The 14,705-nt window shown below is 38.4% G+C and overlaps 1 protein-coding gene across 1 annotated transcript; it reads left to right on the forward strand.

Annotated features, from left to right (window-relative positions):
• Nucleotides 1-12,441: 12,441 nt before the first annotated feature.
• On the forward strand, nt 12,442-13,362 carry LOC120863787 (olfactory receptor 13G1). Its single transcript, XM_040240353.1, has one exon. It carries the CDS (start codon nt 12,442-12,444, stop codon nt 13,360-13,362), a length of 921 nt encoding a protein of 306 aa, XP_040096287.1.
• Nucleotides 13,363-14,705: the final 1,343 nt, after the last annotated feature.

A 14,705-nucleotide genomic window follows, 5' to 3' on the forward strand; every position in this document is an offset into this window, starting at 1 on the left:
TGTGAATTGTTTACTGCCCCCCAACCACGAGGGGCACAAAGCTTAAAGCATCTTAAAGATACAGAGCCTTTTCTAAAGAGCCAAAAATTATATTGGTAATGGGTTTCACTGTTGAGTCAATGACTGCTGCCAGGCCTCCATATCCTTTATCTTTTAGCCATCTGGGAGGATATTAATCAATGTAATCAGGATATAGAAAAAGGAATATAGTAGTTTTGATGTTAGCAACATTAGACTTTTGAGTTACTTTTCTCTTTGTTATAAATCACTGTACTCCTTTTCCTTGTTATAAATTGTTGTATCCTTGCTATGTAAGAATGTAACTTTATTTAGTGCTTTCTGAGAGTGGCACCAGACTTTGGGAAGAACAACACTTTTAAGACAAATAAGTCTTCGGGTTGACAAACCCTTAACAGAAAAGGGCTGTAAAATGTTAATTGGCCTTCTGGCCAGAAGATTATGTAAATCACCTAAGACTTGTGTATACAACTAGGTATGCAGAGAGAAAGCCTGGTCTCGATAAGAGTCAGGGCTGCTGACACTGCATAATTTTGTATTATCCATTGATCTCTATGTAAAATCAAAAGTATATAAGGCCTTTCCAGACAATAGAGGATGGGCCAGTCATTGGGAAGACTGGTTTCCCCGTGTCTTCTTTTCTTACTCTATTTTCTGGCTGAATTCCCATCTGGGGCATGGAGGCTCACCATGTCAACTTACTTGCCCCAGCTCTAAGATCTATGAGAGAGGGAGCCCAAGGCAGGGCACCCTCTGCTATTCAAATGGGCACTGGTGGCCTAACATAGATGGTACAAATCTCTTGTCCTGAGGTTTTATTAGTTCTCCACGTAAACCAAGTTATTCAGCATCTTTTCTTCACTAAATTTTCCTACTATACTATTTCTTCCTAATCTCTCTTATATTTCTAATTAAATAATTCTTTCTAAGATGCCACGCTGTCTCCCCTTTGAATTCCCTGGATCCACCAGAGCAGGACTCCGGCAAAGGTGAAAGTCACTTAGTTGTGCCAACTCTTTGTGACCCCATGAACTATACACTCTATGGAATTATCTAGGCCAGAATACTGGAATAGGTAGCCTTTCCCTTCTCCAGAGACCCTTCCTGACCCAGGAATCGAACTGGGGTCTCCAGCTGAGCTACTAAGGAAAACTCTATTGCCCTCTAATGGCAGAGTTAACACGGTTCAAGCAGACCAGCAATGTGGTTGCAGGGTCAACCCAGTTTAGCATCCTGAAGCCAAGGGGAAGGAATGAGTTTGGAGCCAAGAGACAATGACCAGTTCAAGTGTTTTATTTTTTTTAACTAAGCACCCTCCATTCCATCATTCACACACATATTTATTTTAGATTTTTCTCACTTATTGCCCAGTTATTATAGCAGCTAGAACTGGTATATATTATTTTTTCTTTTATTAGTTTTTAAAATTAAAGTATTTCTTAATTTATTAGTTCACAGCAATATATCAGCAAATATTTTTTGTCATTACAGAAGGAGGTAGGTTATTTTACATGTTAAAAATGTTACTAAAGCAAAGTAATTCTGTTATTCAACAGGAAACATTTTTTAAAGCTTGTTTGATTTCTACTTGCCCATAGTGAATGAGTGAAAGTGAAGTCGCTCAGTTGTGTCTGAATCTTTGTGACTCCATGGACTGTAGCCCATAAGACTACTACAAATTCTTGTTTATTTCATACTCTCTTTGAAAGTCTGATGTACTTAACAATTGTTTAGGATTGTTATGTTTACTATAAATATTATTTAAGTATTTATATCATTGTCTGGTGGTATATGACAACTGTTCACTCATGTACTTTGTCTCTGAGATAAACAGAGGAAAGAAGCCTATATGATACACATGAAAATCTGTGTTTTAATTCCAATGGACATTTCAAACTCTGAGGATATTTAGAGGAACAGAGATGATGTTATATTGCTGTGAGTATATCTTAGACATTGCATGGATATGCAGAAACAACTCCAAAAGAATTAAAAGAATAGTTTTAAAACAATTCAATTTAGAAAGAAATTTAGCTAAAGAACTTGTTACATTCATTAAATGAAGACCAAATTTCATCTTATGGTTTATTTGCAGACCCCTTCTTTTTAATGGTATAAGTATTAGTCTCTCAGTCGTGTCCAACTCTTTGCTCACTCCATGAGTGTAGCTCACCACGCTTCTCTGTTCATGGAATTCTGCAGGCAAGAATACTGGAGTGGGTTGCCATGCCCTTCTCCAGGGCATCTTCTGGACGCAGGGATCAAACCTGGGTCTTCTTCATTGCAGGCAGATTCTTTACCATCTGAGCCATGGGGAAGCCCTAATAACATAAGTACTAACTTAACGTCTACAGTCTTTGCTTTAATCTTTGTCTTGGAATACATTCCCTGCCACTCGATTTATTTTCTAATAAAGAGAGAATGATCCTCCAGGCAGACGAAAGTACTTTTATAACAATGTCTATTCATTTGTTCTTTGAATCTCTTTTAAGCATTCTGAGTATCTCTAATTATTCAGATTTCCTATTCTATGAGGCTAATATCTCGGAATGCCATTTGGTCTTGTAGAGAAATGAAGACACAGAAAGATCAAGTCATTCTACATTGTAATTAGTTATCAGCGCAGGGTTGTTTTAATTGTTCCTCTGTGGTCTACTTTAACCTAATTGTCAGAAACTCAGTCAAAGATGCTGTTCCCTGGACACCCTTATTCTTGAGTCAGGAAAACATTTTTTTTTTTAACTCATCTTAGGTATAATGGAAGCATTACTTAAGAAAATACAAAAGAAGAGTGCTGACAACAAACTGACAAGGGCTATTGTTTTTATCTTTAGGGTTTGTTTGTTTGTCTGTTTTTAGTGATTTAACAAAAACTGCGGTTTGAAAATGGCATTACCCTGCAGAGAAGTAAAGTGAGTATTTCTGGACATTCTATCTAACTTTTACAGCTACCAAAAATTATAAACTTAGTAAGGACATATGAATTAAGTAACATCTTTAGTTCTTTCTAGTCACAGGACAAGAAAAAATTTGTCCAAAGACTGAAATTCAGTTCAAAACAGGGAATATTTATTTGATGATAAATATAATTGCACTGTCTGCCTGCTTTGCTATTTTTTTCTTTCATATCAAATATGGACAAATTGGAGTTTAAAACAGAGTCAACTAAATTTAGGTTAGTATACTGTTACATTAAGTAGGAATACTTAATGTTTGGAAACTTTTTTACAATATCTCCTTTCTTCAACTAGCACAAGGCTTAATTACCAAAATAACTTAAAAGGAGCTTGCAAACCTTCTCATTGTATCAGAATGACACAACATATTTCATTGTTGCTCTAAGCTGCTTCAAATATCTCTCAAAAGTATAGCCTATATAAGAACTTCAGTATGTATATCCTATTATAAATAAGCATGGACTCTTGAAAGGAAGAGTGATCAGTTCAAATATGAATTTTCAAAGTTATCTCTTTGCACCCTAGAATAATAAAGTACTTTGGCAGTTTATATGTGGTTGAGAGTCTCAGTAACAGTCATTGCATTGCCTTGAGGTGTACTAAGGTAACAAACCAACACAGTTTCCTCAAAACTGTGAGGCTTCCCAAGACTGAAAACTTTCAGAGGCAAAACAGAGGCAGGCTAACTGCCAGGAGCCAGAGTGAGGAACTCCGCCCATGGCAAAGGTCATGAGGAAGGAGGCTTCGGCATATTGAAAGTCGGGATCGAGCCTCAGGAAACCCCCTGTTCAAGGGCATCTACCCCCAAAACCAGAGTGCCTACTTTACTGTTTTATGCTCTCACCTATACCTCTGACTTTACGGGGGGCTGATCCCCCAACACCTCTCTTGAAGAAGGAGTTAACTTTCAGCTCCAGTTAATAAAAATCCCTGGGCATGACAAGAGTGTTTCAACTTACAAACTCCTCTGAAGGTTCTCTAGCTTGCCTGAGCAGGTTCGTCTGGCCATATGTGATTGTTTACAGCCTCCCAACCATGAGAGGCATGAGATGCTTTTAAACTTTCTAGATTCTTTTGAGAAGTTAGAAAATTATTAGTATAGTATAGTGGGTTGATAAGAAATTATATTGGTGAAGGGTTTTTCATTTGTTGAGCCAATATTTGCTGCTAAATCTCCATATTCCCTGCCCTTATAATGAATATAACTAGCATATAGGAGAAATAAGTAATAAACTTTGAGATTAATCATGTTAAACCTTAGGCTAAGTAAATTCCTTTTCTTGATTGTAACCCACTACACCCTCACCCTATAGGAATGCAATTTTATTTGGAGGGTGGCACCTAGTTTAAGAAAAAAATCACCCCTGGAAAAAATAAGTTTTCTGGTTGACTGATCGTTATCAGAAAGGGCCATAAAATGTCAACAGGCCTCATGGCCGGAAGTTGATATAAATCCCCTAAGACCTTTGTATAATTTTATATGAAGCACTTGATTTTGACAAGGATCAGGTCTGCTGACCCCGTGTGACTCTGTATTCATCCCTATGTATAACAAAAAGTATATAAGCAAACCTGAAAATAAAGAAAACGGATCAGTTTCTGGAAAGACTGATTCCCCCGTGTCATTCTTTCTTTCCCCTCTGGCTGAATTCCCATCTGGAGCGTGGGTACTCACCAAGCCTGCTAATTTTACCTGGACTTCTAAGATTGGACCGGGGAGGCCTCAGTGCCTCCTCTCCTTCGGGAGAATGGAAAGATGCCTGTGGCCTACGTAGGTGGTGCAAATTCCTTGTCTTGGAGTTTTATTGGTATTCCATGTAAACCAAGTTATTCAGCATCTTTTTCTCCAGTAAATTTCCTACTACACTATTCCTTTCTAATCTCTCTTTATACTTTTAATTAAATAAGTTTTTTTCCTAGGACGTCGATTCCGTCTCCCCTTCGAATTACCCTGGATCCACCGGGGCTGGACCCCGGGAGCTAACCAAGATTACTGATACATTGTCCTAAACTCTGCCACCTTTTATCTTTTTATACTGTATTTGACTTCTCAGACACTCAGATATTACATTTCTGTTTCTCTTTGATCACTTCAAAACCTTAGAAAACAGAAATAGCCACTTTCACCTTTCTTCCAATACTTAAGCTGTTAAGTACTAAATGAAGGAGAATGCAATATACTCCTTGAAAAAACTTGAACTAGAAGCATCTTTGAATTAACCCTGTTTAATGGAGAGTCTGCTATAATGAAATTGTCTAAGAGAAGTCATTCAAGATTGTGAGGCCATAGAGTAAATTGTATATTTTGGTCCCATAAAACATAGTGGCTGCTGCAGTGAGTTCCTAGCAGCTTGCCTTATACATTGTATACATTTTAAAAGCCTGTGCATGTTTATTATACTGGCAATACAATTGAAGATATTTCAAAACAGTAGTGGTGGTGATAATGATGGTGCAACTCATGATGCAGGAGACTAAACTGTGCTATAGATGTTGCATCAGTATAACATTGACTTACAGACAGTCGTGTAGATGAGTTTTCTCATTAAACTACCTAGATTCAGATCTCCAAGTCACCAATGTCAGATGTGTTTGACAACGAACAGTTTGTTAATTCTACCAAACTTTACCAAATACTTTTTCATACTGTTCATGTATGGATGTGAGAGTTGGACTGTAAAGAGCACTGAAGAACTGATGCTTTTGAACTGTGGTGTTAGAGAAGACTCTTGAAAGTACCTTGGACTGCAAGGAAATCCAACCAGTCCATCCTAAAGGAAATCAGTCTTGGGTGTTCATTGGAAGAACTGATGCTGAAGCTGAAACTCCAGTACTTTGGCCACCTGATGCAAAGAGCTTACTTATTTGAAAAGATTCTGATGCATAGAGAGATTGAGGGCAGGCAGAGAAGGGGATAACAGAGGATGAGATGGTTGGATGGCATCACCGACTCAATGGACATGAGTTTGGGTAGACTCTGGAAGTTGGTGATGGACAGAGAGGCCTGGCGTACTGCAGTCCATGGGGTTGCAAAGAGTTGGACATGACTGAGAGACTAAACTGAAACTGAAACTTATGAAATACCTCATATGTAAAATAGGATCATTACTGTTTTTAACTCTTAATACTGTTCTCAGGATTTTTTTTTTAAGGGAAATGGCATATAAATAAAAAATCAGTATAAGCAGCTATTCAATGTTCTGAGTTCTAGGAGTCGGTAAAGACAATAGACAATATAACCTGACCTCAATTCTCTTCCTCTAGCAAGGGTTGGCCATGGTTTATTTGGCAATATGCTTACATTTTGCCAAGTAACTAAAATTGACTTCTCTAAATTCTACATAGTTTTATCTATTATATAAATTGTGTTATTTTGATAACTATTACAGATAAATCTTAATGTTTAATTTAATTAATTGATATTTCTCTACCAAACAATTGGTGCTTGTAAACAATCTCAGCTCAAAATGGACTACTTAATGTCTCCCTCTGAATTTATGTTTCATGCTGCCTTCAGGCTTATCTATCTAATATTAGGACACATCACATATTACTTCCACTCTCAGAAACTGCTAGTTTCTCCCTTAGTGCCTATCGAAACACAAATTTTTCTTGAAGTATGATGATTAGGATGTCTTATCTTGTTACACTTCACATAGGACAGCAATACCTCTATGCACACAAATCTGTCACAAGAGTGCATGCCATTTTCCAGACACATTGTGTTCATCACATCTCTTAAAGTTTGCAATATTAGTGTTGGAATAAGCTTAGATTTTTTTTTTCTCTCCAGTTTTTTTTTTTTTCTTTCTCTTCATACTCCATGAAAATCCCTTACCTTACAAAGACAACGAGTTCAGTTCAGTTTACTTGCTCAGTCATGTCCAACTCATTGAGACCCCATGAACCGCAGCATGCCAGGCCTCCCTGTCCATCACCAAATCGTGGAGTCCAGCCAAACTCATGTCCATTGAGTTGGTGATGCCATCCAACCATCTCATCCTCTGTCATCCCCTTCTCCTCCTGCCCTCAATCTTTCCCAGCATCAGGGTCTTTCCAAATGAGACAGCTCATCACATCAGGTGGCCAAAGTATTGGAGTTTCAGTTTCAACATCAGTCCCTCAAATGAACACCCAGGACTGATTTCCTTCAGAATGGACTGGTTGGATCTCCTTGCAGTCCAAGTGACTCTCATGGGTCTTCTCTAACACCACAGTTCAAAACATCAACTCTTCGGTGCTCAGCTTTCTTTATAGTCCAACTCTCATATCCATACATGACCACTGGAAAAACCATAGCCTTGACTAGATGGACCTTTGCTGACAAAGTAATGTCTCTGCTTTTCAATATGCTATCTAGGTTGCTCATAACTTTCCTTCCAAGGAGTAAGTATCTTTTAATTTCATGGCTGCAATGCCCAACTGCAGTGATTTTGGAGCCCCCAAAATAAAGTCAGTCACTGTTTCCACTGTTTCCACTCTTTCCCCCATTTATTTGCCATGAAGTAATGGGACCAGATGCCATGATCTTTGTTTTCTGAATGTTGAGTTTTAAGCCAACTTTTCACTCTCCTCTTTCACTTTTTTCAAGAGGCTCTTTAGTTATTCTTCACTTTCTGCCATCATCTGCATATCTGAAGTTATTGATATTTCCCCTGGCAATCTTGATTCTAGCTTGTGCTTCTTCCAGCCCAGCATTTCTCATGATGTACCCTGCATATAAGTTAAATAAGCAAAAACAACAATCAGTTGTAGATGGGACTGGTGATAGAAGCAAGGTTCTATGCTGTAAAGAGCAATAGTGCATAGGAACCTGGAATGTTATGTCCATGAATCAAGGCAAATTGGAAGTGATCAAACAGGACATGGCAAGAGTGAACATAGACATTCTAGAAATCAGCAAACTAAGATGGACTGGAATGGGTGAATTTAGTGCAGATGACCATTATATCTACTATTGAGGGCAGGAATCCCTTAGAAGAAATGGAGTAGCCATTATAGTCAACAAAGAGTCTGAAATGCAGTACTTGGATGCAATCTCAAAAATGACAGAATGATCTCTGTTCGTTTCCAAGGCAAACCATTCAATATCACAGTAATCCAAGTCTATGCCCCGACCAGTAATGCTGAAGAAGCTGAAGTTGAACAGTTCTATGAAGACCTACAAGACCTTTTAGAACTAACACCCAAAAAAGATGTCCTTTTTGTTATAGGGGACTGGAATGCAAAAGTAGGAAGTCAAGAAACACCTGGAGTAACAGGAAAATTTGGCCATGGAGTACAGAATGAAGCAGGGCAAAGGCTAATAGAGTTCTTCTAAGAGAATGCACTGGTCCTAGCAAACACCCTCTTCCAACAACATAAGAGAAGACTCTACACATGAACCTCACCAGAGGAGCAACACCGAAATCAGATTGAGTATATTCTTTGCAGCCAAAGATGGAGAAGCTCTATACAGTCAGCAAAAACAAGACTGGGAGCTGACTATGGCTCAAGTCATGAACTCCTTATTGCCAAATTCAGACTGAAATTGAAGAAAGTGGAGGAAACCACTAGACCATTCAGGTATGACTTAAATCAAATCCCTTATGACTATACAGTGGAAGTGAGAAATAGATTTAAGGGACTAGATCTGATAAACAGTGCCTCATGAACTATGGACAGAGGTTTGTGACATTGTACAGGAGACAGGAATCAAGACCATCCCAAAGAAAAAGAAATGCAAAAAAGCAAAATGGTTGTCTGAGGAGGCCTTACAAATAGCTGTGAAAAGAAGGGAAGTGAAAAGCAAAGGAGAAAAGGAAAGATATACCCATTTGACAGAGAAGCAATGGCACCCCATTCCAGTACTCTTGCCTGGAAAATCCCATGGATGGAGGAGCCTGGTAGGCTGCAGTCCATGGAGTTGCTAAGAGTCGGATATGACTGAATGACTTCCCTTTCACCTTTCACTTTCATGCATTGGAAAAGGAAATGACAATCCACCCAGTGTTCTTGCCTGGAGAATCCCAGGGACGGGGAAGCCTGGTGGGCTTCCGTCTATGGGGTCGCACAGAGTCGGACACAACTGAAGCAACTTAGCAGCAGCATATCCATTTGAATGCAGAGTTCCAAAGAATAGCAAGAAGAGATAAGAAAGCCTTCCTCAGAGATCAATGCAAAGAAAGAGAGGAAAACAATAGGATGGGAAAGACTAGAGATCTCTTCAAGAAAATTAGAGATACCAAGGGAACATTTCATGCAAAGATGGGCTCAATAAAGGACAGAAATGGTAGGGACCTAACAGAAGCAGAAGATATTAAGAAGAGGTGGCAAGAATACACAGAAGAACTGTACAAAAAAGAGCTTCACAACCCAGATAATCATGATGGTGTGATCACTCACCTAGAGCCAGACATCCTGGAATGTGAAGTCAAGTGGGCCTTAGGAAGCATCACTATAAACAAAGCTAGTGGAGGTGATGGAATTCTAGTTGAGCTATTTCAAATCCTGAAAGATGATGCTGTGAAAGTGTTGCACTAAATATGCCAGCAAATTTGGAAAACTCAGCAGTGGCCACAGGACTGGAAAAGGTATTCTCATTCCAATCCCAAAAAAGGCAATGTCAAAGAATGCTCCAACTACAAAAGTTTTATTTTTTTAATTTTTTTTCCTCCTGTCTGAACACCACACATATTATGTCTAGTATTTGCTTAAATTTATCAAATTATTAATTGAGGTTTGTAGGGCCTATGGAATCAAATCAGACTGGATTTGACTTCAAAAGTGATTTTTATTTATGCCTCTGTTTAGGCATCAGAAAGACAATATAATCTCTGAAAAGTCAAAGCATACTGATGAAAAATAAACTTCAGAATATATTCACAATTACATTGAATATTTTTACTATATTTGCCAGATCATAGTAGTCCTGATGGCTATGAAGTCATGTAAATAATGGGATCTTTAAATCCATTCACCTGTTGATGGACATTTATGTTGTTCTTATGTCTTGGCTACTGTGAATAGAGCTGATATGAACATAAAGGTGCATGTATCTTTTGAATTATAGTTTTGACCAAATATATGTCCAGGAATAGGATTGTTGAATCATATGATAACTCTATTTCTAGTTTTTTTAAATGTGGCACATATATACAATAGAATACTATTCAGCCATAAAAAGAATGAAATAGTACCATTTGCAAAAACATGGGTGTATTTAGAGATTATCATAGTAAGTGAAGTAACTCAGAAAGAAAAATACAGATACTATACAATGTTAGTTATTTGTAGAATTTGAAATATGACATAAATGAACCTATCCAGAAAACAAACAGACTTGAAAACATAGAGAGCTTACCTGTGATTGGTTGCCAAGGGGGAGAGGAGAAGGGATGGACTGTGAGTTTGAGGTTAACAGATGCAAACTATTATATATAGAATAGATAAACAACAAGGTCCTAATGTATAGTGCAGGGAACCATATTCAATATCCTGTGATAAACCATATGGAAGAGAATATAAGAGGGATATATAACTGAATCACTTTTCTGTACAACAGAAATTAACATAACATTGTAAATCAACTGTATGTCTATAAAAAAAAATTAGCCAAATAACTAAGAAAAATTAGAAGAGTTAACAAAATACTGCAGAGGTTTTTGTTTTTGTTTTTTAAATTAGAGGTTTTGAGGAAGAATATAACAAGGATTTTCATTATGTACCTAGTGAAAGTTTTTAGGGAAAAAAAAATTCTAGCTGCCTCTTTACTTGATTATCCTCAAGAAAGTTACATTCTGTCTGTAGGATATCTAATATTTGTCAGAATTTGTACCAATTTTGAACAAAACAAGCCTGAAGTTATGACAGTTAAGTGTCAATTAACAACTGCAGTGTAATAGAGATGTAATCCTCAACCTTCTAATTTTAATCAAACCCTCCTGAGCCACCAGGAAAGCCCAAGAATACTGGGGAGGGTAGCCTATCCTTCTCCAGGGGATCTTCCTGACCCAGGAACTGAACCGGTGTCTCCTGCATTGCAGGCAGATTCTTTACTCCCTGAGCTATCAGGGAAGCCCCAATAGAGACGTAATCCTCAATTTTCTAATTTAAATCAAACCCTCTTGCCTTTCTAAGACAGCATGAGAAAAAAATTCACTCAGTTTTAGAATTGTGCTTGTCAAACTAAAGAAACAAAATAGCAAGGCAGGCATTTGACTAAATTACTTACTCCTTGGACCCAATTAATTAATCATTAGTCCCATGACTATCCAGCTTCAGGATATTCTCTTAGTATTTTTCTCCTGAAATGTTTCCACTACAATTATCCCTGTCAGCTTCTATTATAGTTACAGATATTCCTATCTATTTATATATGTTTCAGGGAAGATAACATGTTATTTACAAAATTAGTGAGATATTGATGAAAGTTTAAGTGGAGAGTGAAAAAGTTGGCTTAAATCTCAACATTCAGAAAATGAAGATCATGGCATCTGGTCCCATCACTTCATGGGAAATGGATGGGGAAACAGTGGAAACAGTGTCAGACTTTTTTTGGCGGGGGCGGGGGGCTCCAAAATCACTGCAGATGGTGACTGCAGCCATGAAATTAAAAGATGCTTACTCCTTGGAAGAAAAGTTATGACCAACCTAGATAATATATTGCAAAGCAGAGACATTACTTTGCCAACAAAGGTCCGTCTAGTCTAGGCTATGGTTTATCCAGTAGTCATGTATGGATGTGAGAGCTGGACTGTGAAGAAGGCTGAGCGCCGAAGAATTGATGTTTTTGAACTGTGGTATCGGAGAAGACTTTTGAGAGTCCCTTGGACTGCAAGGAGATCCAACCAGTCCATTCTGAAGGAGATCAGCCCTGGGATTTCTTTGGAAGGAATGATACTAAAGCTGAAACTCCAGTACTTTGGCCACCTCATGTGAAGAGTTGACTCATTGGAAAAGACTCTGATGCTGGGAGGGACTGGGGGCAGGAGGAGAAGGGGACGACAGGATGAGATGGCTGGATGGCATCATGGACTCGATGGACGTGCGTCTGAGTGAACTCCAGGAGATGGTGATGGACAGGGAGGCCTGGCGTGCTGCGATTCATGGGGTCGCAAAGAGTCGACACGACTGAGTGACTGAACTGAACTGAGTGAGATATTACGTAACTATGTCATTTTTCCATTGTGTTTATATGTGTATATATGAATGTAAGTTATGCAAAGACAAATTTCAACTAATATGACAATTTTTAAATTTAAAGACTTTTTTTTAATCTTTTTCTTTTCAATTACAGGATTCCCTTTAATGGAGTCATGAAAGAACATACATCAGAAAATGGCATTCATCAGGAGAATAGTAGATATTGTAATCAAATCACTAAATTCACACATACACACACAATCTTCTAATAGCTGCACCCAGACACCTTTAATTCACAGTTGTCTACTCTCTGCACTGTCTACCATTTAATCACAAAAGCAAGATGAATAACAGCATTGTAACCGAATTCATGATCCTAGGCCTCACTCAAAAACCTGAACTCCAGGGAGTTCTCTTCATTATCTTTCTCTTCATCTACTTCGTGGCTTTCCTTGGCAATATGCTTATTGTCACTGCCATAGTCTATGACGCTAGCCTGCATACCCCCATGTATGTTCTCCTTCTGGCCCTGGCTATCGTAGACATCAACTGCACAAGCATAATACCAAAAATACTTGCAACCATGCTAACATCAAGAAAGACCATCTCCTACGGAGGCTGCATGTCCCAGCTCTTCTTCTTCACATGGTCCCTGGGTGCTGAGATGGTTCTTTTCACCACTATGGCCTATGACCGCTATGTGGCCATCTGTTTCCCTCTACGCTACAGTGCTATTATGAACCACTATATGTGTGTGGCCTTGCTCAGTGTTGTCATGGCTCTTGCAGTAACCAACTCCTGGGTACACACAGGTCTCATCCTAAGGCTGACCTTCTGTGGATCAAACACCATTGACCACTTCTTCTGTGAGATACCCCCGCTTCTAGATTTGTCCTGCAGCCCAGTGAGAATCAACGAAGTGATGGTGTATCTTGCCGATATTACTCTGGCTGTAGGTGACTTCACCCTCACCTGCATCTCCTACTGTTTTATCATTGCTGCCATTCTTCGCATCCGCACTACAGAAGGGAAGAGAAAGGCCTTCTCAACATGCTCATCCCATCTCATAGTGGTGTCTCTCTATTATTCTCCTGTAATCTACACCTATATACGCCCAGCTTCCAGCTACACATTTGAAAGGGACAAAGTGATAGCTGCACTCTATACTCTTGTGACCCCTACATTAAACCCAGTTGTGTACACTTTCCAAAATAAGGACATGCAGGCAGGGATTAGGAAAGTATTTGCATTCCTGAAACATTAGTAGTTTCAAAGGAGAATGTCAACTCTCTAGAATCATTTTCTACAACTTAGATTTTACTTACCTTTCATATTTACCTCAATCCCCAGCTTTTCCATTCCCTCTTAGCACAAGAATGTCTCATCTCATAGTAAGGCACTTCCTTAGATCTTCATTTCTAAATTACACTTATTCTCAGGCTTGTTTGGTGGTCTAGTCATTCAGTTCAGTTCAGTTCAGTTCAGTCTCTCAGTCGTGTCCGACTCTAAGACTCCATATTTCCAATGCAGGAGGCCCAGGTTTGATCTCTGGTCAGGGAACTGGATCCCTCATGTTACAACTAAGAGCCTGTATGTGACAACAAAGATCCTGTGTGCCTCAACTAAGACCCAGTGCAGCCAAATTAAAAAAAAAATACATTTATTCTCTTATAATTAAACGGTACTGACTGATAATTCTATAGGTTCCTGAAACATTCTCTTTCATGAAAACTTTCCAAACTAATTACAGTGTAATCATAGTGATTAGGATACAGTCATAGGATTCTCTTAATCCTACCTTGTTCCTAGAATCTTCATTGCCTCCACAATTCCACACTTTTCACTTTAACAATATCTGTGATGTAATGGCCATGAGTTTGAGCAAACTCCCAGAGATAGTGAAGGCCAAGGAAGCCTGACATGCCTCGGTACATGGAGTCACAAAGAGTCGATCATAACTTAGTGACTGAACAACGACAACATAGATATAGCCTCACACAAACAGATATCCATATCTCTTGCTATATATATACATATATATAGACATAAGTGTGTGTGTGTTAGTCAAAATTGTGTCCATGTCTTTGCAACCCTATGTACTGTGGCCCACCAACCTCTTCTGTCCATGGGACTCTCCAAGCAAGAATACTGAAGTGGGTTTCCATGTCCACCCCTGGGGATCTTTCCAACCTAGGGACTGAACCTACACCTCTTATGTCTCCTACATTAGCAGGAAGGTTTTTTATCATTAGTGCCACCTGGGAAGCCCATATAGACATATACCACATGTCTAAATACATATATACATATATGAATATTTATTTATATTAATAAAGTAAATATACAAATATTTATTTATTAATAAGTTAAATAAATATAAGAATACTTATTTATATATATATACATATATGTCAACCTCTTTCTAAATGTCAAACTTAACAATATAATAGCAGTTATTTTACCAGTAAAAGCAAGTCTACTCAAGAATAGTTGGAGGAATTGCAATTCAGAGTATGTGAACAATGATGGACCATAGGCAAATCCAGAGAACAATGAAAGAAAACTTGCTTTTAGGCCATGCTAGCAGTAAAGAACCAACCTGCCAAT

Source organism: Oryx dammah, unplaced genomic scaffold (genome assembly GCF_014754425.2).
Source record: "Oryx dammah isolate SB20612 unplaced genomic scaffold, SCBI_Odam_1.1 HiC_scaffold_5, whole genome shotgun sequence".
Classification (NCBI taxonomy): domain Eukaryota; kingdom Metazoa; phylum Chordata; class Mammalia; order Artiodactyla; family Bovidae; genus Oryx; species Oryx dammah.

Coding starts and splice junctions, on each gene's coding strand:
- LOC120863787 (XM_040240353.1), top strand. CDS start 12,442: ATGAATAACAGCATTGTAACCGAATTCATGATCCTAGGCCTCACTCAA.